Consider the following 27,335-nt stretch of genomic DNA (forward strand, 5'->3'; position numbering starts at 1 on the left):
GGCTGGCAGTGTATCGGAGGTGTCGAGTGCGGTGCCGCTGGAGCTCACTCACCAGCTGGTGTTAGGGCCACAGAATGAAGGCCAAGGAGAAGAATAGAAAGAGAAACAGAAACTTCTCCTCCAATTGTTTGATTTGTCTCTTCTGAGCTTCGATGAATTCTTTCAGCTCTTTGTTCCTCTAGGACGGACAAATGGAAAGTGGCATTCAAAAGCCAGTAAGCGTGCAAGTAAGTGCCGGGCTGGCTTTGGGCCCTTACCTGTTGCGCGCTGTGCAGCAGATCCATTCTCTCTTGGAGGATGCAAGCGTCGCGCTCCCTCAACTCGCACATCAGGGCTCGCTTCCATTGGTCCACGGCGCTCCTAAGCTCTTCTCTCTGATCCGCCGTCAGCACGTCATTCACGCCAGCGTGGCTGGCTTTTTCGCCGTCCGTGGCGGGGCAGTCCCGCTGCGGTAGCGCCTCGTACAACATGGCCTCCAGCTCCAGGATCCTCTGGGCCGCAATCCTCGTCCATCAGTGGTCCGGCGGGAGATTTGAGGGCGGCTTACCTTATGAGCCTGGTCCATGGAACACTTCCTGAAGTCCAACTCTTCATCCAGGTAGCCCTTCTGCTTGCAGAACATATCCTAGCACAGCTCAAGGTCAGAATTGTTGGGGCACATTGGCGGAGTTCCCCTTGGCTGATGTCGCGTGTCTGTCTACCTTCTCACTTTCAATGTCCAACATCTTCTGTTGAAGTGCTGACTTGGTCACTTTGATGTATTCTAACCACTGAGGAAAGGCTGCTGTCACATAAGCAGAATGCGAGAGCGTGCGTGGACGTGCGCGTTACCTTCTCGGCTAGGGTGAGAAGGGTCCTGGCGTGAATCACGACCACCTGCTCCTCGTTGGTGAGATTCTGCAAGAGCCCAAAGGCACAGCGTCAACAAGCTTCTTTCAGCGCAAAGCCTTCCAAAAGTCACATTTGAGCCGCCGAGTCTCGTGGAGTGCGAACATAAGGAGTTCGACATACACTTACGGCGTTATAGCCCAGGATGTCCAGCTTCTTCATCAGATCACTGATGACGATGTCCGGGGGAAAGGCGCAAGGAGCAATGTAAGGTGTTCTGGGACCTCGGGTTAAGGTTAGGGTTGCGAGGGACGCCTTACGTACGCTCACGCCCTCGGCCTCGCAGTAGATCTGCAAAGGGCTGAGGCCGTCTGGGAAACGGACTTGCAGAAACTTCAAGACGGGGGAGCGCCACTCCCTCTCCTGAAAGGCAGAGGCATGCATCCGTCCGTCCGTCCGTCCGTCCGTCCGTCCGTCACATCTCTGGCCTCAACACGCTTGTGCGAGTCTTCCCACCTCCAGCTCCAGGATGCGGAACTCAAGCAGTTCGTTTTGGTCTCGGATATCCTGGATGTGCTCTTTCAGACGCGCTTCTTCCGCCTCCATCCGCCTGACCTGAAAAGACAGTCAGACCTCATCTGCGGGGCTTCCCGACAGGTGTGACGCCAAGCGACTCCGCCCAGCGCCTTTCTTTCCGTCACCTTTTCGGCCAACTGCTGATTGCTCTGACGCAGCAGCTGCTTCTCCTCCACCCACTTGACATTCTAGAAGAGACAAACGCGTGGACAGCTTTGGAATGTTGTGTCATTTTCATCCACAAATTCTTTGGTTGACTGGAAAATGACATTTGCTTTTCTCCGCATTTTCCCAGCCACGTTCGGGGGGGGGGGGGGGGGGGGGGGTTGGTCCAGTAATGCCAGACGGATGAGTGACTGAAGAATGTAGCTATTTTGTCTGAGAAAAAGGTGTGCTCATTGATGAGCTTACCTGTCCTTGTTGCTTCAGCGCTGACTCCAGATCTGCTACTCTGCTTTGATAGTGACCCATTTCTACCATCAGCTTTTCTCTGGTCTGAAAGGAGGAGGAGGGAGGCTCCTCCTCCTCCTTTCAGACCAGAGAACACCCGAGGCTGGGTGAGAACGGGGAGGCTGCGACCCGGCCGGGGGTTGCGGGAAGGGGCGCCACCTTGATCTCCTTCTCGGCGTCGTAGTCCCCTTTCGCTGGTCTGGGCTAGCAGAGCGTAGGCTCGTTGCAGCGCTTGATATTCTTGCGTCAGCTGGCGGTAGCGAAGCTCCGCCTCTTCATGCACACACCAATGCAACACAGCACTAGTACCAGAATCAGTCAGACCGGCGACAAAGCACCCGCGACGCAAAGACGAGTCCGATTCCAGGCTGAAGAGGAATGTTTGGTGTCAATACGCTGGCAGAAATGGCGGGCTACCTCTTCGGGTTCCGTGTCGGGGGTTCTGTCGGTGTGAAAAGACAAGGACGATCCGTCCGAGTCCACCAACACGTCTTCGTCGTAGCCGTAAAATGTTTCGATGACCTGCGGGCGCGGAAGCAAACATCTCTCTGAACAAACTGAAGCGACACCTCACGATGAATCGACGAGAAGAACGATAGCGAGAAAAAGGCCATTTCATCTTGCGCAACACCAAGCAGCCGCAAACAAACAGACTCACCTTGCAGGACCTCACGCTTTGTTCCTCCTCAGAGATTCTCGACGTCGGTATCGTAGCAGCAAATCTCTCTCCTGTCGACACAAATAATCCGCCTTTGAGATTCTTTGGATGCAAAGGGAACGAACGGCTCCGGCGCAGAAACAAACGCGACTCACAATGACATTTCTGACATGAGCTCCTGTCTCCAGAGCCTGAAAAACACGTCACCGGCGATGATTGGAGGGACGCTCGTCTTTTCCAAAAGTGACAACTACAGGGTGTGTCAGGGTTTTCCAGATTATCTTTATCGTATCATTGTGTTGCTTTGACTTTGACTGCGACCTGTAATAAATAATATTATTTATCCCTTATTTATCCCTATCGCTTATCCCTTCCTACACAAAGTCGTAAAACACCCCTTGCTATGTTTTGACTAGAGGTCAAGGGCTTCCTCTATTCAATCCACTCTTACACCCACCCTGTTTCTCTTAATTAAAATGCTCGTGCAGGAGCCGAGAGTCAGACTTCATTCGTACAACGGATGGACTCTCCACCTGCAGGTGTCCAAAAGAACTTACTTGTCTCCCGTGTGGTTCTTGCAAAATAAGTTGGAGCGAGCGCAACTCTAACAGGGTGCATTTTGCCACTAGCTGCCTACGGACAATGACGTCGCGCTCGCGGCTCATGGTTGACGGGCTGAGCAGCCGGGCAAGTCCGTCGTTTTCAGCGCACAGCGAGTGGCAAAGGCGCTGACAAAACGGGAGCTTTGAGCTGCTGAAAACGGCAAAACAAGTCTAAAGCGTGTTCAAACGCGTGCGCACAATGCTCCTGCTTGAAAGGTCGGAATTTAAGGGGCCAATTTTTTGGATGGCGGCCGCCGGCCAAGCTTTGGACGGAAAAGGTTTCCTGGCGACAGCGAGCGAGCGCGGCGCTGCCGTACGTGCACCGAGTCGCCTGCCTGAAGACCTTGGACAAGTCGTCGATGATGTGCCGCTGCTCCACAACTTGAAGGAACTCCATTTCACCGTCCTGCTGGCCGCAACCGCGGTCCAGGTCATTGAGCGAACTAGGCCTTCTCTGTGGAACACAAATGCAGTGGACTCTGTTGGCACGCCGCCGTTGTCCGCGTCGACTTACCAAGCTTGCCATCTCCTCGTTCTCCTGGGTGACAAAGCGCACTTTGTTTTCAAGGCGACACAGCACCAGCGAGAGTTCTTCATTCTTCCTGCTCAGGCGTTTGTTTTTGTACAGGAGTGGCAGAAACTGGCTTTCTGTTTCTCTCAGTCGCTTTAGCTGCAAGCATGAAGTGCGGGATGTGAAAGACGCACAACACGCGGGCCAGAACGTATCCATTCCTTTTGCATCGGTTTGAACGGAATCGTGGCTTTGGCTCCCAATAAAAGACATCTACCAGGCAACCGACTCGCCGCGCCGCTCAACTAATAAGCAAGCGCAATGGGTGCCTCGCTGGATGGCGCGCATCAAACGTAGCGCAAACCTTCAAGCGTGCCGTCAATAAATTACCAGTTCATTGCGCTCTTCAGAAAGCAGGGCGTTTCGATCCTCCAGTTTCCTGATGACTGCGCTGAGCTCAGCGATTTTCAGATGAAACCGTCGCGTGTCCCGATCCTCCTGAGACTGAAAACGCCCCGCAACACACACACACAAGCACTCGTTCAAAGTTCAAAACTGTTTTTGTGCTACCTTCCTCCAGCAACGAACTAAGTCATGCGTACTGCAAGTGTGTGATGAGGTGGCTTACGCAATGAAGAGGATTGCTAGTAGCGGCGTTGACCCCACTTCCAGGGTAGTTTAGGCCCGCCCTTTGGGAATCCCTCAGGGCAGCGATCTGCTGCTCGGCAGCCTGAGTCTGCAGCTGAAGGCGGTGGACGTGGCCGGCCCCAGGGCTTCATCCAAAACACTAACCGCTCTGTCTTTCAGCTTGATCTCATCCGTCTGGATGTACAAACGGGGAGCGCTCAGGCAGGCGGGCAAACTCATTTGCCAGAATTGTGACAAAAACAAAGAGAGCAACCGGCCAATTTTTTTCTTGAATCGACTAGAACACCTTTGCTGTGACAAAAGCGAAGCGAGCAACCGGACATTTTCTTCTTGTGAAATAGAATAGAATAGAATGCCTTAGGTGTCATTGCACTGCAGGTATACAACGAAATTGGGAACATAGCCACGCACCGCGCATCTGATCAGTCCTACCAGTCGGCGGATCTCCCTCTCGCAGTCTCTCTTGGTTCGGCTCAGCTCCTCCCGATGCTGGTGATGAGCCGATCGGAGCTCGGCCGCTCGGGACTGCCAGGCCTGCTGGGCCGCTGCCAGGGCTTCTTCCGCGCTCCTGGTGGAGGCGACACCGCTCGGTCTCCCGACACCGCCGCGTCTCCTCCACCTCCGCCAGCAAAGCGCCCCCCCTCCTCACCTGAGCAGACATTGCGCCACACCGGGCCGTTGAGACCGCAACGGAGCGCCGCGACGCTTACTGGGGACAAGCTACACAATACGGTAGCGGCCGCATCGAAGCCCGACGTGGCGTGCGGATAGTCAGACACGGATAGAGCGGATCACCTTGTCCATGGAGCCGTCCCTCAGGCTGAGGACCAAGGCATTCAGTCGCTGGATCTCTCCATCTTTGATTTTGATCACTCTCATCAGCTCCATTTCATGCTGCCGCAGTAATGTCTCCCTGGTAATGGCTAACTCTTTCTGCTTCTCCTCATGGAGTTTGCTTTTGAGTTCCGTCATGGCGGCGGTGGCACGGTGGTGCTCCGCCCGCAGGTCCTGACTTCTCTCTCTCTCCAGACAGCTGACCTGACATGACTTAGACTTAGACAAACTTTATTGTCATCTTGTCTGCACATGGTGCATACAAAACGAAATTCCGTTGCATACGTCTTACAACAAAGTAGTGATATTGCAGTTGAATAGAAGTAACATATCCTATGAAAATATATATATATACATATATACTATATATATATATATATATATATATATATATATATATATATATTAAAAATAAGTATAAAGTGCAGCAGTGATAATTATGCAATAGTGCAAGTAGGCAAAACAGTATTCAAGAGTGTGCAGAGGAATGCTAAACCATGTATTAAACTTCTATTTAAAGGGTTTATACAAGTTCAGTAAAGTTGGTAGTGCGAGATAGTGCAAGATAGAGGTCCGTAGTGTCATAAAGTACAGTTCTGTGAATGTGTGATGCAGAGTTCAGTTTAGAGCTCAACAGTTCTAGTGTTCAACAGTCTGATGACAGCAGGGAAAAAGCTGTTGCAGAACCTGGTGGACCTGCAGCGGATGCTGCAAACCTCTTCCCAGAGGGCAGCAGGGAGAACAGTCCATGGTGGGGGTGTGATGGGTCATTGATGATGTTACGGGCACGGGACATGCAGCGCTGAGATGAAATGTCCTGAATGGAGGGAAGAGGAGCCCCTATGATCCTCTCTGCTGTCCTCACCACTCTCCTCACGTTCTTCCAATCGGAGGCGGTGCAGCCTCCACACCACACAGAGAGACAGCTTGTCAGAATGCTCTCTATGGTGCTCCTGTAGAACGTCCTCATGATGGGTGGGGGCAGGTGGGCTCTCCTCATCCTCCGCAGGAAGTACAAGCGCTTCTGTGCCCTCTTGACCAGTGCCGTAGTGTTCATAGTCCAGGTGAGGTCTTCTGTGATGTGGACCCCCAGGAATTTGGTGGTGCTGACCACCTCCACAGCTGAGCTGTTGATGATCAGTGGAGCGTGGTGAGGCTGTTTTTTCCTGAAGTCGACGATGATCTCCTTCATCTTCTCCTCATTCAGGATCAGGCTGTTTTCTCTGCACCAGCCCACCAGCTGCTCCACCTCCTCTCTGTAGTCCAGGTCGTTGTTGTCTCTGATGAGCCCCACCACCGTTGTGTCGTCTGCTGACTTCACGATGTGATTGGTGGTGAACCTGAGGACGCAGTCGTGTGTCATCAGGGTGCACAGCAGGGGGCTCAGGACGCAGCCCTGAAGGGAGCCTGTGCTGAGGGTGATGACATCAGAGGTGTTCTGTCCGACCCGGACTGACTGAGGTCTGTTGGTGAGGAAGTCTAGCAGCCAGTTGCGAAGGGGGGTGTTGAAGCCCAGGTGTTCCAATTTTCCTACCAGATGCTGTGGGATGATGGTGTTAAACGCTGAGCTGAAGTCCAGGAACAGCCTCCGCACATGGGTGTTCTTCTCCTCCAGGTGAGCCAGGCTCAGGTGAAGAACGGAGGAGATGGCGTCCTGAGTGGAGCGGTTTTGCCGGTCGGCAAACTGGAACGGGTCAAATAATAGGGGGAGTCTGGAAACGATGTGACCTTTAAGCAGCCTTTCGAAGCACTTCATCATAACCGGAGTCAGTGCAACAGGCCGGTAATCATTAAATGAGGTGATTTGAGGTTTCTTCGGCACCGGAATGATGGAGGCAGTCTTAAAGCACGCCGGCACTGTGGCTTGGCCCAGCGAGGTGTTAAAAATGTCTGTGATGACCCCAGCCAGATGACTTGCACATTCCCTGAACACACGCCCAGGAATGTTGTCGGGGCCAGGGGCCTTACAGGGGTTGACTCTCCTCAGGGTCTTCAACACATCGGCGGAGTCAAGGCAGAGTACCTCCTCTTCCTGATGGGGGACAGTTTTAACTGCTGGAGTGCCGTTTAGTGCCTCGAACCTCCCAAAGAAGTTATTTAGACCATTTAGAAAGTCAGCATCAACTACACCCACCGGGGGGGGGGGAGGGTGAGTTGTAGTCTGTAATCGCCCGTATGCCTTGCCACATACTCCTGATGTTTTTGACGTCGTGGAAACGATCCTGAAATTTTCGACTGCGGTCTCGCTTCGCTATCCTGATGGCACGGTTCAAGTTGGCTCTCGCTGTCCTCAGTGTCTCCTTGTCGCCAGACTTGAAGGCAGAGTTCCGCGCTCGTAGCGTTTGACGTACCTCCTCAGTCATCCAGGGTCGTTGGTTGCCCCGGGTGATGATATTCTTAGTGGTGCTGACGTCCTCGGTGCATTTGTTGATGTAGGCTGACACAGTCATGGCACACGCATGTCTAATCTACATCGGGAAAACTGGGAGGGAGGGAGGCAGGCAGGGAGGCAGGCAGGGAGGCAGGCAGGGAGGCAGGCAGTGTCTGTCTGTTGAGGTTTTCACCTTGTTCTTCTCCTGCTGAAGTTCTAACTGGACGTCCATCAGTTTGGTTCTCAGCTCGTCATTGGCGGCCTGAAGGGCGTCCGTTCGCTCCGCCTTGGCCCGCCCTGCCGGAGCTCGTTTGGACATCTCTTACTCGAGTCTCGCCCGGTCGTCAGTCAGAGATCACAACATTTGTACCTGGAGAGCACAAACGCAGCGCTGTTTTCCACTGGCTTCGAACTCAACTTCAATCGGTACCGTAACTTACAACATCATAAACATAGAACTAGCTTGACTTATTCATTGAATAAATGCATTTGGTTCTTCAAAACTGCATCATGCAACATAGCGTGACCGAGACGGCCGTTATCCACCTGCGTGAAGTTATTTGGTGAAATGAATGAGATGTTTAAGACACCATCGTTCTGTCTCTATGTAGATGAAGGTAAATAATCGATTGCTGAAGGTCCAAAGGTGTTGTGATAAACAAATAAACATATTAGTGATTAGTGACATATTTGTGATAAACATATTAGGCAGGATAATCACATATGTTAACGTGACTGCCCACACTGTATTTATTTATGGTTATTTGTTAAATCGAGTACTGTTAGACATGAAATAGGAAGTGTTTAACATAAATGGAAGACGAAAGGGGTACTCACCATTGTAGCTCCTGCTGGTCAATGATACGAGCCTCTTCTTGCAGTGGAAAACATACAGCCAACAAACACCGTGGAACCTAAAGGAATGAAATTAAACATTAACATTTAGCCTCAACCAACATTCACAGATACAACGCAACGCAAACTACACAAACGTAAATCTTTTTAAACACAATGAGTTGTACTTACCGTGTACGCTCTAGACGGTCCACTTGCAAGCGGAAAATAAAGATATTTCTGTTGATAATCGTCGTGTTTGTATCCGGTGTCTCGCTCAAGGCCATTGCGCCCACAGATTTGAATTTTGGCGAGAGTTCAGCCTATTGACGTCATTTCCGCGGTGTAATACCCGCATATCTGAAACGGCAAAGTTAAGAGTAGAGTTAAATAAAGTTTTTAGTCAACGCAATAATTTACAACCGTTGACCAGTCGAAATAATCGTCGAAATTTGGCGTCTGTGGCTGGAAGCAGACGCCGAGTTCGACATTCCTCCCAAACGCCACACTCCCTCGCTTTTCAGGGCTAAAAAAAAACAGTTGTAATTACCTTGTACGCTCTAGACGGTCAAGTTGCAAGCTGAAAACAAAAATATTTGCCTTGTTAGTCATCGTGTTACTAACAGCTGTGTCTTGTTTGCCAGAACTGCCGCTTTCCTACTTCCTGTTGCAAGCCACGCCCACGGATTATAATTTTGCCGTGAGTTCCGCCTATTGACGTCATGTACGCGTCACATGACTGCGACGTAATATTATCTAAAACTGTTTGTGCGGTATTGTGTTGTTCTGTGCGGTATTGTGTTATTCTGTGCGGCGTCGTGTTGTTCTGTGCGGCGTCGTGTTGTTCAGTGCGACGTCGTGTTGTTCAGTGCGGCATGGTGTTGTTCAGTGCGGCATGGTGTTGTTCAGTGCGGCATGGTGTTGTTCAGTGCGGCATAATGTTGTTCAGTGCGGCATAATGTTGTTCAGTGCGGCATGGTGTTGTTCAGTGCGGCATGGTGTTGTTCAGTGCGGCATGGTGTTGTTCAGTGCGGCATAATGTTGTTCAGTGCGCCATAATGTTGTTCAGTGCGGCATGGTGTTGTTCAGTGCGGGATGGTGTTGTTCAGTGCAGGATGGTGTTGTTCAGTGCGGCACGGTGTTGTTCAATGCGGCATGGTGTTGTTCAGTGCGGGATGGTGTTGTTCAGTGCGGCATGGTGTTGTTCAGTGCGGCATAATGTTGTTCAGTGCGGCATGGTGTTGTTCAGTGCGGCATGGTGTTGTTCAGTGCGGCATGGTGTTGTTCAGTGCGGCATGGTGTTGTTCAGTGCGGAATGGTGTTGTTCAGTGCGGCATGGTGTTGTTCAGTCCGGGATGGTGTTGTTCAATGCGGGATCGTGTTGTTCAGTGCGGGGTGGTGTTGTTCAGTGCGGGATGGTGTTGTTCAGTGCGGCATGGTGTTGTTCAATGCGGCATGGTGTTGTTCAGTGCGGGATGGTGTTGTTCATTGCGGCATGGTGTTGTTCAGTGCGGCATGGTGTTGTTCAGTGCGGCATGGTGTTGTTCAGTGCGGCATGGTGTTGTTCAGTGCGGCATAATGTTGTTCAGTGCGGCATGGTGTTGTTCAGTGTGGAAAGGTGTTGTTCAGTGCAGGATGGTGTTGTTCAGTGCGGCATGGTGTTGTTCAATGCAGGATCGTGTTGTTCAGTGCAGCATAATGTTGTTCAGTGCAGCATGGTGTTGTTCAGTGCGGCATGGTGTTGTTCAATGCGGCATGGTGTTGTTCACTGCGGGATGGTGTTGTTCAATGCGGGATCGTGTTGTTCAGTGCGGCATAATGTTGTTCAGTGCAGCATGGTGTTGTTCAGTGCGGCATGGTGTTGTTCAGTGCGACATAATGTTGTTTAGTGCGGCATAATGTTGTTCAGTGCGGCATAATGTTGTTCAGTGCGGCATGGTGTTGTTCAGTGCGGCATGGTGTTGTTCAGTGCGGCATGGTGTTGTTCAGTGCAGGATGGTGTTGTTCAGTGCGGCATGGTCTTGTTCAATGCGGCATGGTGTTGTTCAGTGCGGGATGGTGTTGTTCAGTGCAGGATGGTGTTGTTCAGTGCGGCATGGTGTTGTTCAGTGCGGAATGGTGTTGTTCAGTGCGGCATGGTGTTGTTCAGTGCGGCATGGTGTTGTTCAGTGCAGGATGGTGTTGTTCAATGCGGGATCGTGTTGTTCAGTGCGGCATGGTGTTGTTCAGTGCGGCATGGTGTTGTTCAGTGCGGCATGGTGTTGTTCAGTGCGGCATGGTGTTGTTCAGTGCGGCATGGTGTTGTTCAGTGCGGCATGGTGTTGTCCAGTGCGGCATAATGTTGTCCAGTGCGCCATAATGTTGTTCAGTGCGGCATGGTGTTGTTTAGTGCGGGATGGTGTTGTTCAGTGCAGGATGGTGTTGTTCAGTGCGGCATGGTGTTGTTCAATGCGGCATGGTGTTGTTCAGTGCGGGATGGTGTTGTTCAGTGCGGCATGGTGTTGTTCAGTGCGGCATAATGTTGTTCAGTGCGGCATGGTGTTGTTCAGTGCGGCATGGTGTTGTTCAGTGCGGCATGGTGTTGTTCAGTGCGGCATGGTGTTGTTCAGTGCGGAATGGTGTTGTTCAGTGCGGCATGGTGTTGTTCAGTGCGGGATGGTGTTGTTCAATGCGGGATCGTGTTGTTCATTGCGGGGTGGTGTTGTTCAGTGCAGGATGGTGTTGTTCAGTGCAGGATGGTGTTGTTCAGTGCGGCATGGTGTTGTTCAATGCAGGATCGTGTTGTTCAGTGCAGCATAATGTTGTTCAGTGCAGCATGGTGTTGTTCAGTGCGGCATGGTGTTGTTCAATGCGGCATGGTGTTGTTCAGTGCGGGATGGTGTTGTTCAGTGCGGCATGGTGTTTTTCAGTGCGGCATAATGTTGTTCAGTGCGGCATGGTGTTGTTCAGTGCGGCATGGTGTTGTTCAGTGCAGGATGGTGTTGTTCAGTGCGGCATGGTGTTGTTCAATGCAGGATCGTGTTGTTCAGTGCAGCATAATGTTGTTCAGTGCAGCATGGTGTTGTTCAGTGCGGCATGGTGTTGTTCAATGCGGCATGGTGTTGTTCACTGCGGGATGGTGTTGTTCAATGCGGGATCGTGTTGTTCAGTGCGGCATAATGTTGTTCAGTGCAGCATGGTGTTGTTCAGTGCGGCATGGTGTTGTTCAGTGCGACATAATGTTGTTTAGTGCGGCATAATGTTGTTCAGTGCGGCATAATGTTGTTCAGTGCGGCATGGTGTTGTTCAGTGCGGCATGGTGTTGTTCAGTGCGGCATGGTGTTGTTCAGTGCAGGATGGTGTTGTTCAGTGCGGCATGGTGTTGTTTAATGCGGCATGGTGTTGTTCAGTGCGGGATGGTGTTGTTCAGTGCAGGATGGTGTCGTTCAGTGCGGCATGGTGTTGTTCAGTGCGGAATGGTGTTGTTCAGTGCGGCATGGTGTTGTTCAGTGCGGCATGGTGTTGTTCAGTGCAGGATGGTGTTGTTCAATGCGGGATCGTGTTGTTCAGTGCGGCATGGTGTTGTTCAGTGCGGCATGGTGTTGTTCAGTGCGGCATGGTGTTGTTCAGTGCGGCATGGTGTTGTTCAGTGCGGCATGGTGTTGTTCAGTGCGGCATGGTGTTGTTCAGTGCGGCATGGTGTTGTTCAGTGCGGCATAATGTTGTCCAGTGCGGCATGGTGTTGTTTAGTGCGGGATGGTGTTGTTCAGTGCGGGATGGTGTTGTTCAGTGCAGGATGGTGTTGTTCAGTGCGGCATGGTGTTGTTCAATGCGGCATGGTGTTGTTCAGTGCGGGATGGTGTTGGTCAGTGCGGCATGGTGTTGTTCAGTGCGGCATAATGTTGTTCAGTGCGGCATGGTGTTGTTCAGTGCGGCATGGTGTTGTTCAGTGCGGCATGGTGTTGTTCAGTGCGGCATGGTGTTGTTCAGTGCGGAATGGTGTTGTTCAGTGCGGCATGGTGTTCAGTGCGGGATGGTGTTCAATGCGGGATCGTGTTGCTCAGTGCGGGGTGGTGTTGTTCAGTGCAGGATGGTGTTGTTCAGTGCAGGATGGTGTTGTTCAGTGCGGCATGGTGTTGTTCAATGCAGGATCGTGTTGTTCAGTGCAGCATAATGTTGTTCAGTGCAGCATGGTGTTGTTCAGTGCGGCATGGTGTTGTTCAATGCGGCATGGTGTTGTTCAGTGCGGGATGGTGTTGTTCAGTGCGGCATGGTGTTTTTCAGTGCGGCATAATGTTGTTCAGTGCGGCATGGTGTTGTTCAGTGCGGCATGGTGTTGTTCAGTGCGACATAATGTTGTTCAGTGCGGCATAATGTTGTTCAGTGCGGCATGGTGTTGTTCAGTGCGGCATGGTGTTGTTCAGTGCGGCATGGTGTTGTTCAGTGCGGCATGGTGTTGTTCAGTGCAGGATGGTGTTGTTCAGTGCAGGATGGTGTTGTTCAATGCGGCATGGTGTTGTTCAGTGCGGGATGGTGTTGTTCAGTGCAGGATGGTGTTGTTCAGTGCGGCATGGTGTTGTTCAGTGCGGAATGGTGTTGTTCAGTGCGGCATGGTGTTGTTCAGTGCGGCATGGTGTTGTTCAGTGCAGGATGGTGTTGTTCAATGCGGGATGGTGTTGTTCAGTGCGGGATGGTGTTGTTCAGTGCAGGATGGTGTTGTTCAATGCGGCTTGGTGTTGTTCAGTGCAGGATGGTGTTGTTCAGTGCGGCATGGTGTTGTTCAATGCGGCATGGTGTTGTTCAATGCGGCATGGTGTTGTTCAGTGCGGCATGGTGTTGTTCAGTGCGGCATGGTGTTGTTCAGTGCAGCGTAATGTTGTTCAGTGCGGCATGGTGTTGTTCAGTGCGGAATGATGTTGTTCAGTGCGGCATGGTGTTGTTCAGTGCAGGATGGTGTTGTTCAGTGCGGCATGGTGTTGCTCAGTGCGGCATGGTGTTGTTCAGTGCGGGATGGTGTTGTTCATTGCGGCATGGTGTTGTTCAGTGCGGCATGGTGTTGTTCAGTGCGGCATGGTGTTGTTCAGTGCGGCATAATGTTGTTCAGTGCGCCATAATGTTGTTCAGTGCGGCATGGTGTTGTTCAGTGCGGGATGGTGTTGTTCAGTGCAGGATGGTGTTGTTCAGTGCGGCATGGTGTTGTTCAGTGCGGCATGGTGTTGTTCAGTGCGGCATAATGTTGTTCAGTGCGGCATAATGTTGTTCAGTGCGGGATGGTGTTGTTCATTGCGGCATGGTGTTGTTCAGTGCGGCATGGTGTTGTTCAGTGCGGCATGGTGTTGTTCAGTGCGGGATGGTGTTGTTCAGTGCAGGATGGTGTTGTTCAGTGCGGCATGGTGTTGTTCAGTGCGGCATAATGTTGTTTAGTGCGGCATGGTGTTGTTCAGTGCGGGATGGTGTTGTTCAGTGCGTTATAATGTTGTTCAGTGCGGCATGGTGTTGTTCAGTGCGGCATGGTGTTGTTCAGTGCGGCATGGTGTTGTTCAGTGCGGCATAATGTTGTTCAGTGCGGCATAATGTTGTTCAGTGCGGCATGGTGTTGTTCAGTGCGGGATGGTGTTGTTCAGTGCGGGATGGTGTTGTTCAGTGCGGCATGGTGTTCAATGCGGAATGGTGTTGTTCAGTGCAGGATGGTGTTGTTCAGTGCGGCATGGTGTTGTTCAGTGCGGCATAATGTTGTTCAGTGCGGCATGGTGTTGTTCAGTGCGGCATGGTGTCGTTCAGTGAGGCATGGTGTTGTTCAGTGCGGCATGGTGTTGTTTAGTGCGGCATGGTGTTGTTCAGTGCGGCATAATGTTGTTCAGTGCGGCATGGTGTTGTTCAGTGCGGCATGGTGTTGTTCAGTGCGGCATAATGTTCAGTGCGGCATAATGTTGTTCAGTGCGGCATGGTGTTGTTCAGTGCGGGATGGTGTTGTTCAGTGCAGGATGGTGTTGTTCAGTGCGGCATGGTGTTCAGTGCGGGATGGTGTCTTTCAGTGCGGCATGGTGTCGTTCAGTGCGGCATGGTGTCTTTCAGTGCGGCATGGTGTCGTTCAGTGAGGCATGGTGTTGTTCAGTGCGGCATGGTGTTGTTTAGTGCGGCATGGTGTTGTTCAGTGCGGGATGGTGTTGTTCAGTGTGGCATGGTGTTTAGTGCGGCATGGTGTTGTTCAGTGCGGTATCGTGTTGTTCAGTGCGGTATCGTGTTTCTCAGTGCGGTATCGTGTTGTTCAGTGCAGTATCGTTGTGTTGTTCGTATTGTGTTTAACACTTAGCCTCTAACACTTAGCCTCTAACACTTAGCCTCTAGCATCTAGAAGGTAAATAAATAGGAAGGAAGGACTCACCGGTGACGTCTTCGCCCACGTCCAAGCGTTGTACTTTGTATTTTCATCCTTCTGACAGTGGAAAACATAGCCAACAAACACCGTGGAACCTAAACGAATGAAAGAAAACTATCATTTGGCCACAACCAACATTCACAGATACAACACAATGTGACGTGCGGGGTTGAGGTTAAAGGTTGAGTGAAGGGCCCTCGTTTTAAACTACTTTTTTGAAAAGGATTGGGAACAAGTAAGACGTATTTAATTTATTTAATGGGAAGTAGTAAGAGCTATTGAATTTAATCTATGTATTATATTCTATTGTATTGTATTCTGTTGTATTCTTTTGGATTGTATTCACACTAACCCCACTAAAACTTCAGCCCACAAAAACTCGCCTCTGGCGCCTAGCCTCTGGCACTTAGCCTCTAACACTTAGCCTTTAACACTTAGCCTTTAACACTTAGCCTTTAACACTTAGCCTAGAAGGTGAATAAATAGGGTTAAAGGTTGAGTGAAGGGACCTCGTTTTAAACTACTTTTTTGTAAAGGAGTGGGAACAAGTAAGACGTATTTAATTTATTTAATGGGAAGTAGTAAGACTTATTAAATTTATTTAATCTACTTTTCTTCCCAGGCAAAATTTGATGTGCTGCAATTCCAAATTTCCAAAGTGAATGAAGGAATGAAGTCCTTTAAATTATGATTTTGTATAAATACTAGGCATTAACACAAAATCGACGGCACAAAATGGGCAGACTTTACTTGTTTGAAAAGGACTGGTTACAAGACAGACTTTTTTAATTTATTTAATGGGAAGAAGACTTATTTAGTTTAATTGATCTATTTTTGTTCCCTGGCAAAATTCGATTTGCTGCAATTCCAAATTTCCAAAGTGAATGAAGGAAAGAAGTCGTTTAAATTATGATTTTGTTTAAATACTAGGCATAGACACAAAATCTACGGCACAAAATGGGCAGACTTTACTTGTTTGAAGAGGACTGGTTACAAGACAGACTTTTCTGATTTATTTAATGGGAAGAAGACTTATTTAGTTTATTTAATCTATTTTTGTTCCCTGGCAAAATTGGATTTGCTGAAATTGTATTTTGCCAAATCTTGCCTTGAGACCTGATAGGAAGTATTAAACGCTTAGTTAAATCAATACAAGTTGGTAATAAGAGCGAGTAATGTTGGTTGAACCGATGAATGAAGGTTGAAAGCAATTTAAATTATGACTTTGTATAAATACTAGATATTAACAGAACATCTACTGCGCGAAATGGGCAGAGTTTACTTGTTTGAGAAGGAGTGGCTTATTCAAAACTAAGATTTATTTAATCTGTTTGTTCCCAGGCAAAATTGGATGTGATGCAATTCCAAATTTCACCACATGATGGTGCCCAATTTTGACTTCATAGGACATATTAAACACTTAGCTTGTTATTATGTTCAAGGTAATCAGATTTGTTTATTATTCTAATGGCCTCTTCAAAACTATTCTGGATTACTACTTTGGATCTATTCTACATTACTTGGCAACAACATACTCTGTAACAGATTAGGCAGTATAATCATATCTGTTAACTTGAGAGTGCCCACACTCAATCTACTTATCGTGATGTGTTAAATCAATTACTGTTAGACATTATTTGTCTGATAATCTACCAAATCTTTGAATTGAAGAATTTGTGATTTAATTAATAGCTTGTTGTTATGTTAAGGGTAATCAGACTTGTATATAATTCTAATGGCCTTCTTTTGAAAACTATTCTGAATTACAACTTTGGATCTTATATTACTTTGCAACAATCTACTCCGTGACAGATTAGGCAGTATAATCACATATGTTAACTTCAGTGCCCACACTGTATTTATTTATGGTTATTTGTTAAATCAAGTACAGTTAGACATGAAATAGGAAGTGTTTAACATAAATGTTATGGCTACTCACCATTGTAGCTCGCTCCTGGTCAATGATACGAGCCTCTTCTTGCAGTGGAAAACTTGCAGCCAACAAACACCGTGGAACCTAAAGGAATGAAATTAAACATTAACATTTCGCCTCGACCAATTTTCACACGTACAACGCAACGCGGCTACACTTCTGCTATTACAAACGTAAATCTCCTTAAACACAATGAGTGTTACTTACCGTGTACGCTCTAGACGGTCCAGTTGCAAGCAGAAAATAAAGATATTTCTGTTGATAATCGTCGCTGCTCAGTGGCTCACGGCCATCGCGCCAACAGATTTGAATTTTGGCGGAGGTTCGGGCAATTACGTCATATCCACGGCACATGACTGCGACGTAATACCCGCTTATCTGAAACATCTGAAACGGCAGTTAAAAGTAGAGTTACATCAAGTTTTCTTGGAACCTAAACGAATGAAAGAAAACTATCATTTGGCCACAACCAACATTCACAGATACAACACAACGTGCGGGGTTGGGGTTAAAGATTGAGTGAAGGGCCCTCGTTTTAAACTACTGTTTTGAAAAGGAGTGGGAACAAGTAAGACGTATTTAATTTATTTAATGGGAAGTAGTAAGACTTATTAAATTTATTTAATCTACTTTTCTTCCCAGGCAAAATTTGATGTGCTGCAATTCCAAATTTCCAAAGTGAATGAAGGAATGAAGTCCTTTAAATTATGATTTTGTATAAATACTAGGCATTAACACAAAATCGACGGCACAAAATGGGCAGACTTTACTTGTTTGAAAAGGACTGGTTACAAGACAGACTTTTTTAATTTATTTAATGGGAAGAAGACTTATTTAGTTTAATTGATCTATTTTTGTTCCCTGCCAAAATTCGATTTGCTGCAATTCCAAATTTCCAAAGTGAATGAAGGAAAGAAGTCGTTTAAATTATGATTTTGTTTAAATACTAGGCATAGACACAAAATCTACGGCACAAAATGGGCAGACTTTACTTGTTTGAAGAGGACTGGTTACAAGACAGACTTTTCTGATTTATTTAATGGGAAGAGGACTTATTTAGTTTATTTAATCTATTTTTGTTCCCTGGCAAAATTGGATTTGCTGAAATTGTATTTTGCCAAATCTCGATTTGAGACCTGATAGGAAGTATTAAACGCTTAGTTAAATCAATACAAGTTGGTAATAAGAGCGAGTAATGTTGGTTGAACCGATGAATGAAGGTTGAAAGCAATTTAAATTATGACTTTGTATAAATACTAGATATTAACAGAACATCTACTGCGCAAAATGGGCAGAGTTTACTTGTTTGAGAAGGAGTGGCTTATTCAAAACTAAGATTTATGTAATCTGTTTGTTCCCAGGCAAAATTGGATGTGATGCAATTCCAAATTTCACCACATGATGGTGCCCAATTTTGACTTCATAGGACATATTAAACACTTTGCTTGTTATTATGTTCAAGGTAATCAGATTTGTTTATCATTCTAATGGCCTCTTCAAAACTATTCTGGATTACTACTTTGGATCTATTCTACATTACTTGGCAACAACATACTCTGTAACAGATTAGGCAGTATAATCACATATGTTAACTTGAGAGTGCCCACACTCAATCTACTTATCGTGATGTGTTAAATCAATTACTGTTAGACATTATTTGTCTGATAATCTACCAAATCTTTGAATTGAAGAATTTGTGATTTAATTAATAGCTTGTTCAGGGTAATCAGACTTGTATATAATTCTAATGGCCTCTTTTGAAACTATTCTGAATTACAACTTTGGATCTTATATTACTTTGCAACAATCTACTCCGTGACAGATTAGGCAGTATAATCACATATGTTAACTTCAGTGCCCACACTGTATTTATTTATGGTTATTTGTTAAATCAAGTACTGTTAGACATGAAATAGGAAGTGTTTAACATAAATGTTATGGCTACTCACCATTGTAGCTCGCTCCTGGTCAATGATACGAGCCTCTTCTTGCAGTGGAAAACTTGCAGCCAACAAACACCGTGGAACCTAACGGAATGAAATTAAACATTAACATTTCGCCTCGACCAATTTTCACACGTACAACGCAACGCGGCTACACTTCTGCTATTACAAACGTAAATCTCCTTAAACACAATGAGTGTTACTTACCGTGTACGCTCTAGACGGTCCAGTTGCAAGCAGAAAATAAAGATATTTCTGTTGATAATCGTCGCTGCTCAGTGGCTCACGGCCATCGCGCCAACAGATTTGAATTTTGGCGGAGGTTCGGGGCAATTACGTCATATCCGCGGCATTTGACTGCGACGTATACCCGCTTATCTGAAACGGCAGTTAAAAGTAGAGTTACATCAAGTTTTCTTGGAACCTAAAACGAATGAAAGAAAACTATCATTTGGCCACAACCAACATTCACAGATACAACCACGAACGTGCGGGTTGAGGTTAAAGATTGAGTGAAGGGCCCTCGTTTTAAACTACTGTTTTGAAAAGGAGTGGGAACAAGTAAGACGTATTTAATTTATTTAATGGGAAGTAGTAGACTTATTAAATTTATTTAATCTACTTTTCTTCCCAGGCAAAATTTGATGTGCTGCAATTCCAAATTTCCAAAGTGAATGAAGGAATGAAGTCCTTTAAATTATGATTTTGTATAAATACTAGGCATTAACACAAAATCGACGGCACAAAATGGGCAGACTTTACTTGTTTGAAAGGACTGGTTACAAGACAGACTTTTTAATTTATTTAATGGGAAGAAGACTTATTTAGTTTAATTGATCTATTTTGTTCCCTGCCAAAATTCGATTTGCTGCAATTCCAAATTTCCAAAGTGAATGAAGAAAGAAGTCGTTTAAATTATGATTTTGTTTAAATACTAGGCATAGACACAAAATCTACGGCACAAAATGGGCAGACTTTACTTGTTTGAAGAGGACTGGTTACAAGACAGACTTTCTGATTTATTTAATGGGAAGAGGACTTATTTAGTTTATTTAATCTATTTTTGTTCCCTGGCAAAATTGGATTTGCTGAAATTGTATTTTGCCAAATCTCGATTTGAGACCTGATAGGAAGTATTAAACGCTTAGTTAAATCAATACAAGTTGTAGAAGAGCGAGTAATGTTGGTTGAACCGATGAATGAAGGTTGAAAGCAATTTAAATTATGACTTTGTATAAATACTAGATATTAACAGAACATCTACTGCGCAAAATGGGCAGAGTTTAACTTGTTTGAGAAGGAGTGGCTTATTCAAAACTAAGATTTATGTAATCTGTTTGTTCCCAGGCAAAATTGGATGTGATGCAATTCCAAATTTCACCACATGATGGTGCCCAATTTTGACTTCATAGGACATATTAAACACTTAGCTTGTTATTATGTTCAAGGTAATCAGATTTGTTTATCATTCTAATGGCCTCTTCAAAACTATTCTGGATTACTACTTTGGATCTATTCTACATTACTTGGCAACAACATACTCTGTAACAGATTAGGCAGTATAATCACATATGTTAACTTGAGAGTGCCCACACTCAATCTACTTATCGTGATGTGTTAAATCAATTACTGTTAGACATTATTTGTCTGATAATCTACCAATCTTTGAATTGAAGAATTTGTGATTTAATTAATAGCTTGTTCGGGGTAATCAGACTTGTATATAATTCTAATGGCCTTCTTTTGAAAACTATTCTGAATTACAACTTTGGATCTTATATTACTTTGCAACAATCTACTCGGTGACAGATTAGGCAGTATAATCACATATGTTAACTTCAGTGCCCACACTGTATTTATTATGGTTATTTGTTAAATTCAAGTACTGTTAGACATGAAATAGGAAGTGTTTAACATAAATGTTATGGCTACTCACCATTGTAGCTCGCTCCTGGTCAAGATATGAGCCTCTTCTTGCAGTGGAAAAACTTGCAGCCAACAAACACCGTGGAAAGGATGAAATTAAACATTAACATTTCGCCCGGACCAACATTCACACGTACAACGCAACGCGGCTACACTTCTGCTATTACAAACGTAAATCTCCTTAAACACAACGAGTGTTACTTACCGTGTACGCTCTAGGCAAAATTGGATGTGATGCAATCAAATCTATCTGAAACGGCAGTTAAAAGTAGAGTTACATCAAGTTTTCTTTTTTAATCAACACAATCATTTACACCGTTGACCAGAAAGAATCGTCGAAATTCGACGTCCCCCACAAACGCCACGCTCACTCGCTTTTCAGGGCAACAAAAGTACTTCTTTTTAAAAACGATGAGTTGTACTTACCGTGTACGCTCTGGACGGTCCAGTTGCAAGCAGAAAATAAAAATATTTCTCTTGTTAGTCGTATGTTACCATCCGCTGTGTCTTTGTACATCGCCGCCATTTTCCTACTTCCTGCTGCGAGCCACGCCCACGGATTTAAATTTGGGCGGAAGCTCTTTCCATTGGCGTCGTTTTCGCGTATAGCAAATCCGATTGGTTGGGAAGGGGGCACGGTTATGCAGCCGAGGAGTCCTGTGATCGGTGGGATGTAAAGTAGGCGTCGACGTCACGTCCGCGTCACGTGACCACGACGTGGCAGACGTCAAATAGCAACCGCTGTTTTGTTTAGTAGACTTACAGTTGTTATGCATTGACATAATGGCGCACACACCAAATAGATTTAAATAAATTAAATAATTCTTCTGCCCACTCTCTTTTAAACAAGTTAACTCTCCCCGCGGATTTGAATTCCGGCGAAAGTTACGCCCATCGACGTCACGTATGTCACGTGACCACGACGTGGCAGATGTCATATAGCAACCGCTGTTTTGTTTAGTAGATTTACAGTTGTTATGCATTGGCATAATGGTGTGCACTCAAAATAGATTTAAATAAATTAAATATTTCTTCTGCCTACTCCCTTTTAAACAAGTTAACTCTGCCCACGTCCATTGACGTCTTGTCTGCGTCACGTGACCACGACGTAGCGACGTCATATAGTAACCGCTGTTTTGACCAGTAGACTTAGTTATTATGCGTTGACATAATGGCGCACTGGTTAGCATGGCCACCTCTTAAGCATGATGATGCGGGTTCGACGCCTGATCAATGTTAGCATGGAGTGAGCTGAAGTGCATGGCGCTGAAGATTTGAATCTTTGAAATGCGCTGAGGTCTGACATATCAGGCAGAATGGTTTGCCATCACGTTCAACAAAAAATAGAAACTTTCCCACTCTGATTAAAACGTCCTGTGTTCATCTACGTATTTTCGTTTTGCTGTGCATCTTTTCCCTGCCATTTCGAGAGCCCAATTGACACTCATAGTTTAAAGAAATGTGTTTGCCCATCCTACTTTGTGGAATTTCACCACATGCGCTTTTGACCAAAATACCAAATTGAACTCAAGTGAAGCCAACACGCACAACCCCCCCCCCCCACACACACACACACACACACACACAAATGTTGATATGAACATAAAAGAGCCGCATGCGGTTCGGGAGTTGCGGCTTGGCCAAACCTGTACTATACAACTTTATTTGTATAAAATTTTCACAACAGCTGTCACACAAACAAAGCGGGAAAAACCGAAGACGTGCGTGTTCCGCCCACGCTGGATTTATTTGCACCTTTGAAAAGACACCGTATTGCCGCAGATGTGGCAAAGAGTACTTTTGGGCATCTGAGACGGAAGGATGTCCAAAGCATCACGTCACCTGCTCTGGTAGGCATGGTGGTGGGACGTTGAGGTCAACCGCTTTGGGGTTGGCTGACTCTTTGATCGCAGGATGCCACACACTTGAAGACAGAAGCAGAAAAGCAGAGCTAAATGCAAAATGTACTCACCGGTGACTCCAATTTTTTTCCCCCCTGAAGAAACAGCTGGACGGGTGGCCCCGGCTGGCCAGTGGGACTCTTGTTATTCTGACCCTTTTTAGTGCGCGTTTGGGGCAACAACCGTTTTTTGTGGCGCTCTCTTCTGGTTCAAAAGTGCCCTGCATGTGAATTTGCTTTTCCTGCCTTCTGATTGGATGAGCGCCGGTGTGACGCGGTGCCTCTGTCACCGTGGCGGGGGGTATACGTTGGCATCGGAGCGTCTGCCAACGTCTGAGACCGGCTGGCAGTGTATCGGAGGTGTCGAGTGCGGTGCCGCTGGAGCTCACTCACCAGCTGGTGTTAGGGCCACAGAATGAAGGCCAAGGAGAAGAATAGAAAGAGAAACAGAAACTTCTCCTCCAATTGTTTGATTTGTCTCTTCTGAGCTTCGATGAATTCTTTCAGCTCTTTGTTCCTCTAGGACGGACAAATGGAAAGTGGCATTCAAAAGCCAGTAAGCGTGCAAGTAAGTGCCGGGCTGGCTTTGGGCCCTTACCTGTTGCGCGCTGTGCAGCAGATCCATTCTCTCTTGGAGGATGCAAGCGTCGCGCTCCCTCAACTCGCACATCAGGGCTCGCTTCCATTGGTCCACGGCGCTCCTAAGCTCTTCTCTCTGATCCGCCGTCAGCACGTCATTCACGCCAGCGTGGCTGGCTTTTTCGCCGTCCGTGGCGGGGCAGTCCCGCTGCGGTAGCGCCTCGTACAACATGGCCTCCAGCTCCAGGATCCTCTGGGCCGCAATCCTCGTCCATCAGTGGTCCGGCGGGAGATTTGAGGGCGGCTTACCTTATGAGCCTGGTCCATGGAACACTTCCTGAAGTCCAACTCTTCATCCAGGTAGCCCTTCTGCTTGCAGAACATATCCTAGCACAGCTCAAGGTCAGAATTGTTGGGGCACATTGCCGGAGTTCCCCTTGGCTGATGTCGCGTGTCTGTCTACCTTCTCACTTTCAATGTCCAACATCTTCTGTTGAAGTGCTGACTTGGTCACTTTGATGTATTCTAACCACTGAGGAAAGGCTGCTGTCACATAAGCAGAATGCGAGAGCGTGCGTGGACGTGCGCGTTACCTTCTCGGCTAGGGTGAGAAGGGTCCTGGCGTGAATCACGACCACCTGCTCCTCGTTGGTGAGATTCTGCAAGAGCCCAAAGGCACAGCGTCAACAAGCTTCTTTCAGCGCAAAGCCTTCCAAAAGTCACATTTGAGCCGCCGAGTCTCGTGGAGTGCGAACATAAGGAGTTCGACATACACTTACGGCGTTATAGCCCAGGATGTCCAGCTTCTTCATCAGATCACTGATGACGATGTCCGGGGGAAAGGCGCAAGGAGCAATGTAAGGTGTTCTGGGACCTCGGGTTAAGGTTAGGGTTGCGAGGGACGCCTTACGTACGCTCACGCCCTCGGCCTCGCAGTAGATCTGCAAAGGGCTGAGGCCGTCTGGGAAACGGACTTGCAGAAACTTCAAGACGGGGGAGCGCCACTCCCTCTCCTGAAAGGCAGAGGCATGCATCCGTCCGTCCGTCCGTCCGTCCGTCCGTCACATCTCTGGCCTCAACACGCTTGTGCGAGTCTTCCCACCTCCAGCTCCAGGATGCGGAACTCAAGCAGTTCGTTTTGGTCTGGGATATCCTGGATGTGCTCTTTCAGACGCGCTTCTTCCGCCTCCATCCGCCTGACCTGAAAAGACAGTCAGACCTCATCTGCGGGGCTTCCCGACAGGTGTGACGCCAAGCGACTCCGCCCAGCGCCTTTCTTTCCGTCACCTTTTCGGCCAACTGCTGATTGCTCTGACGCAGCAGCTGCTTCTCCTCCACCCACTTGACATTCTAGAAGAGACAAACGCGTGGACAGCTTTGGAATGTTGTGTCATTTTCATCCACAAATTCTTTGGTTGACTGGAAAATGACATTTGCTTTTCTCCGCATTTTCCCAGCCACGTTCGGGGGGGGGGGGGGGGGGGGGGGGGTTGGTCCAGTAATGCCAGACGGATGAGTGACTGAAGAATGTAGCTATTTTGTCTGAGAAAAAGGTGTGCTCATTGATGAGCTTACCTGTCCTTGTTGCTTCAGCGCTGACTCCAGATCTGCTACTCTGCTTTGATAGTGACCCATTTCTACCATCAGCTTTTCTCTGGTCTGAAAGGAGGAGGAGGGAGGCTCCTCCTCCTCCTTTCAGACCAGAGAACACCCGAGGCTGGGTGAGAACGGGGAGGCTGCGACCCGGCCGGGGGTTGCGGGAAGGGGCGCCACCTTGATCTCCTTCTCGGCGTCGTAGTCCCCTTTCGCTGGTCTGGGCTAGCAGAGCGTAGGCTCGTTGCAGCGCTTGATATTCTTGCGTCAGCTGGCGGTAGCGAAGCTCCGCCTCTTCATGCACACACCAATGCAACACAGCACTAGTACCAGAATCAGTCAGACCGGCGACAAAGCACCCGCGACGCAAAGACGAGTCCGATTCCAGGCTGAAGAGGAATGTTTGGTGTCAATACGCTGGCAGAAATGGCGGGCTACCTCTTCGGGTTCCGTGTCGGGGGTTCTGTCGGTGTGAAAAGACAAGGACGATCCGTCCGAGTCCACCAACACGTCTTCGTCGTAGCCGTAAAATGTTTCGATGACCTGCGGGCGCGGAAGCAAACATCTCTCTGAACAAACTGAAGCGACACCTCACGATGAATCGACGAGAAGAACGATAGCGAGAAAAAGGCCATTTCATCTTGCGCAACACCAAGCAGCCGCAAACAAACAGACTCACCTTGCAGGACCTCACGCTTTGTTCCTCCTCAGAGATTCTCGACGTCGGTATCGTAGCAGCAAATCTCTCTCCTGTCGACACAAATAATCCGCCTTTGAGATTCTTTGGATGCAAAGGGAACGAACGGCTCCGGCGCAGAAACAAACGCGACTCACAATGACATTTCTGACATGAGCTCCTGTCTCCAGAGCCTGAAAAACACGTCACCGGCGATGATTGGAGGGACGCTCGTCTTTTCCAAAAGTGACAACTACAGGGTGTGTCAGGGTTTTCCAGATTATCTTTATCGTATCATTGTGTTGCTTTGACTTTGACTGCGACCTGTAATAAATAATATTATTTATCCCTTATTTATCCCTATCGCTTATCCCTTCCTACACAAAGTCGTAAAACACCCCTTGCTATGTTTTGACTAGAGGTCAAGGGCTTCCTCTATTCAATCCACTCTTACACCCACCCTGTTTCTCTTAATTAAAATGCTCGTGCAGGAGCCGAGAGTCAGACTTCATTCGTACAACGGATGGACTCTCCACCTGCAGGTGTCCAAAAGAACTTACTTGTCTCCCGTGTGGTTCTTGCAAAATAAGTTGGAGCGAGCGCAACTCTAACAGGGTGCATTTTGCCACTAGCTGCCTACGGACAATGACGTCGCGCTCGCGGCTCATGGTTGACGGGCTGAGCAGCCGGGCAAGTCCGTCGTTTTCAGCGCACAGCGAGTGGCAAAGGCGCTGACAAAACGGGAGCTTTGAGCTGCTGAAAACGGCAAAACAAGTCTAAAGCGTGTTCAAACGCGTGCGCACAATGCTCCTGCTTGAAAGGTCGGAATTTAAGGGGCCAATTTTTTGGATGGCGGCCGCCGGCCAAGCTTTGGACGGAAAAGGTTTCCTGGCGACAGCGAGCGAGCGCGGCGCTGCCGTACGTGCACCGAGTCGCCTGCCTGAAGACCTTGGACAAGTCGTCGATGATGTGCCGCTGCTCCACAACTTGAAGGAACTCCATTTCACCGTCCTGCTGGCCGCAACCGCGGTCCAGGTCATTGAGCGAACTAGGCCTTCTCTGTGGAACACAAATGCAGTGGACTCTGTTGGCACGCCGCCGTTGTCCGCGTCGACTTACCAAGCTTGCCATCTCCTCGTTCTCCTGGGTGACAAAGCGCACTTTGTTTTCAAGGCGACACAGCACCAGCGAGAGTTCTTCATTCTTCCTGCTCAGGCGTTTGTTTTTGTACAGGAGTGGCAGAAACTGGCTTTCTGTTTCTCTCAGTCGCTTTAGCTGCAAGCATGAAGTGCGGGATGTGAAAGACGCACAACACGCGGGCCAGAACGTATCCATTCCTTTTGCATCGGTTTGAACGGAATCGTGGCTTTGGCTCCCAATAAAAGACATCTACCAGGCAACCGACTCGCTGCGCCGCTCAACTAATAAGCAAGCGCAATGGGTGCCTCGCTGGATGGCGCGCATCAAACGTAGCGCAAACCTTCAAGCGTGCCGTCAATAAATTACCAGTTCATTGCGCTCTTCAGAAAGCAGGGCGTTTCGATCCTCCAGTTTCCTGATGACTGCGCTGAGCTCAGCGATTTTCAGATGAAACCGTCGCGTGTCCCGATCCTCCTGAGACTGAAAACGCCCCGCAACACACACACACAAGCACTCGTTCAAAGTTCAAAACTGTTTTTGTGCTACCTTCCTCCAGCAACGAACTAAGTCATGCGTACTGCAAGTGTGTGATGAGGTGGCTTACGCAATGAAGAGGATTGCTAGTAGCGGCGTTGACCCCACTTCCAGGGTAGTTTAGGCCCGCCCTTTGGGAATCCCTCAGGGCAGCGATCTGCTGCTCGGCAGCCTGAGTCTGCAGCTGAAGGCGGTGGACGTGGCCGGCCCCAGGGCTTCATCCAAAACACTAACCGCTCTGTCTTTCAGCTTGATCTCATCCGTCTGGATGTACAAACGGGGAGCGCTCAGGCAGGCGGGCAAACTCATTTGCCAGAATTGTGACAAAAACAAAGAGAGCAACCGGCCAATTTTTTTCTTGAATCGACTAGAACACCTTTGCTGTGACAAAAGCGAAGCGAGCAACCGGACATTTTCTTCTTGTGAAATAGAATAGAATAG

The 27,335-nt window shown here is 47.9% G+C and overlaps 1 protein-coding gene and 3 long non-coding RNA genes across 6 annotated transcripts; all 4 read right to left on the reverse strand.

Annotated features, from left to right (window-relative positions):
- Positions 1–1,078: 1,078 nt before the first annotated feature.
- LOC148378395 (janus kinase and microtubule-interacting protein 3-like) lies at positions 1,079–8,022 on the reverse strand. 3 transcript variants are annotated; one of them, XM_088367933.1, is made up of 3 exons: positions 7,672–8,022; positions 1,530–1,592; positions 1,079–1,443 (listed from the first exon to the last, which is right to left on the reverse strand). In XM_088367933.1, exons 1-3 carry the CDS (start codon positions 7,795–7,797, stop codon positions 1,318–1,320), a joined length of 315 nt encoding a protein of 104 aa, XP_088224059.1. In that variant the 5' UTR covers positions 7,798–8,022; the 3' UTR covers positions 1,079–1,317. The 3 variants fall into 3 exon arrangements, 1 of the variants encoding a protein (XP_088224059.1); XR_015855930.1 differs by lacking the exons at positions 1,079–1,443; positions 1,530–1,592 and adding an exon at positions 4,712–4,883; XR_015855929.1 differs by lacking the exons at positions 1,079–1,443; positions 1,530–1,592 and adding an exon at positions 6,975–7,589.
- On the reverse strand, positions 1,618–2,579 carry LOC148378396 (uncharacterized). Its single transcript, XR_015855931.1, has 3 exons — positions 2,513–2,579; positions 2,272–2,376; positions 1,618–2,127 (listed from the first exon to the last, which is right to left on the reverse strand). It is a non-coding gene; the product is annotated as an uncharacterized LOC148378396 (long non-coding RNA).
- Positions 8,023–23,736: 15,714 nt separating the features above from the next.
- On the reverse strand, positions 23,737–24,429 carry LOC148378397 (uncharacterized). The gene is made up of 3 exons (XR_015855944.1): positions 24,239–24,429; positions 24,054–24,152; positions 23,737–23,964 (listed from the first exon to the last, which is right to left on the reverse strand). It is a non-coding gene; the product is annotated as an uncharacterized LOC148378397 (long non-coding RNA).
- Positions 24,430–24,431: 2 nt separating this feature from the next.
- On the reverse strand, positions 24,432–25,290 carry LOC148378398 (uncharacterized). The gene is made up of 3 exons (XR_015855945.1): positions 25,224–25,290; positions 24,983–25,087; positions 24,432–24,838 (listed from the first exon to the last, which is right to left on the reverse strand). It is a non-coding gene; the product is annotated as an uncharacterized LOC148378398 (long non-coding RNA).
- Between the last annotated feature and the right edge of the window lie 2,045 nt (positions 25,291–27,335).

This window comes from Syngnathus floridae, unplaced genomic scaffold (assembly GCF_059516105.1).
Source record: "Syngnathus floridae isolate MCC-2025c unplaced genomic scaffold, RoL_Sflo_1.0 HiC_scaffold_47, whole genome shotgun sequence".
NCBI classification, from domain to species: domain Eukaryota; kingdom Metazoa; phylum Chordata; class Actinopteri; order Syngnathiformes; family Syngnathidae; genus Syngnathus; species Syngnathus floridae.

Coding starts and splice junctions, on each gene's coding strand:
- LOC148378395 (XM_088367933.1), bottom strand. CDS start 7,797: ATGTCCAAACGAGCTCCGGCAGGGCGGGCCAAGGCGGAGCGAACGGAC. Junction 1,593..7,671: donor TTCAGCAGGAGAAGAACAAG/GTGAAAACCTCA, acceptor TGTCTCTTCTAG/AATGTCAAGTGGGTGGAGGA. Junction 1,444..1,529: donor ATCAGCAGTTGGCCGAAAAG/GTGACGGAAAGA, acceptor CTGTCTTTTCAG/GTCAGGCGGATGGAGGCGGA.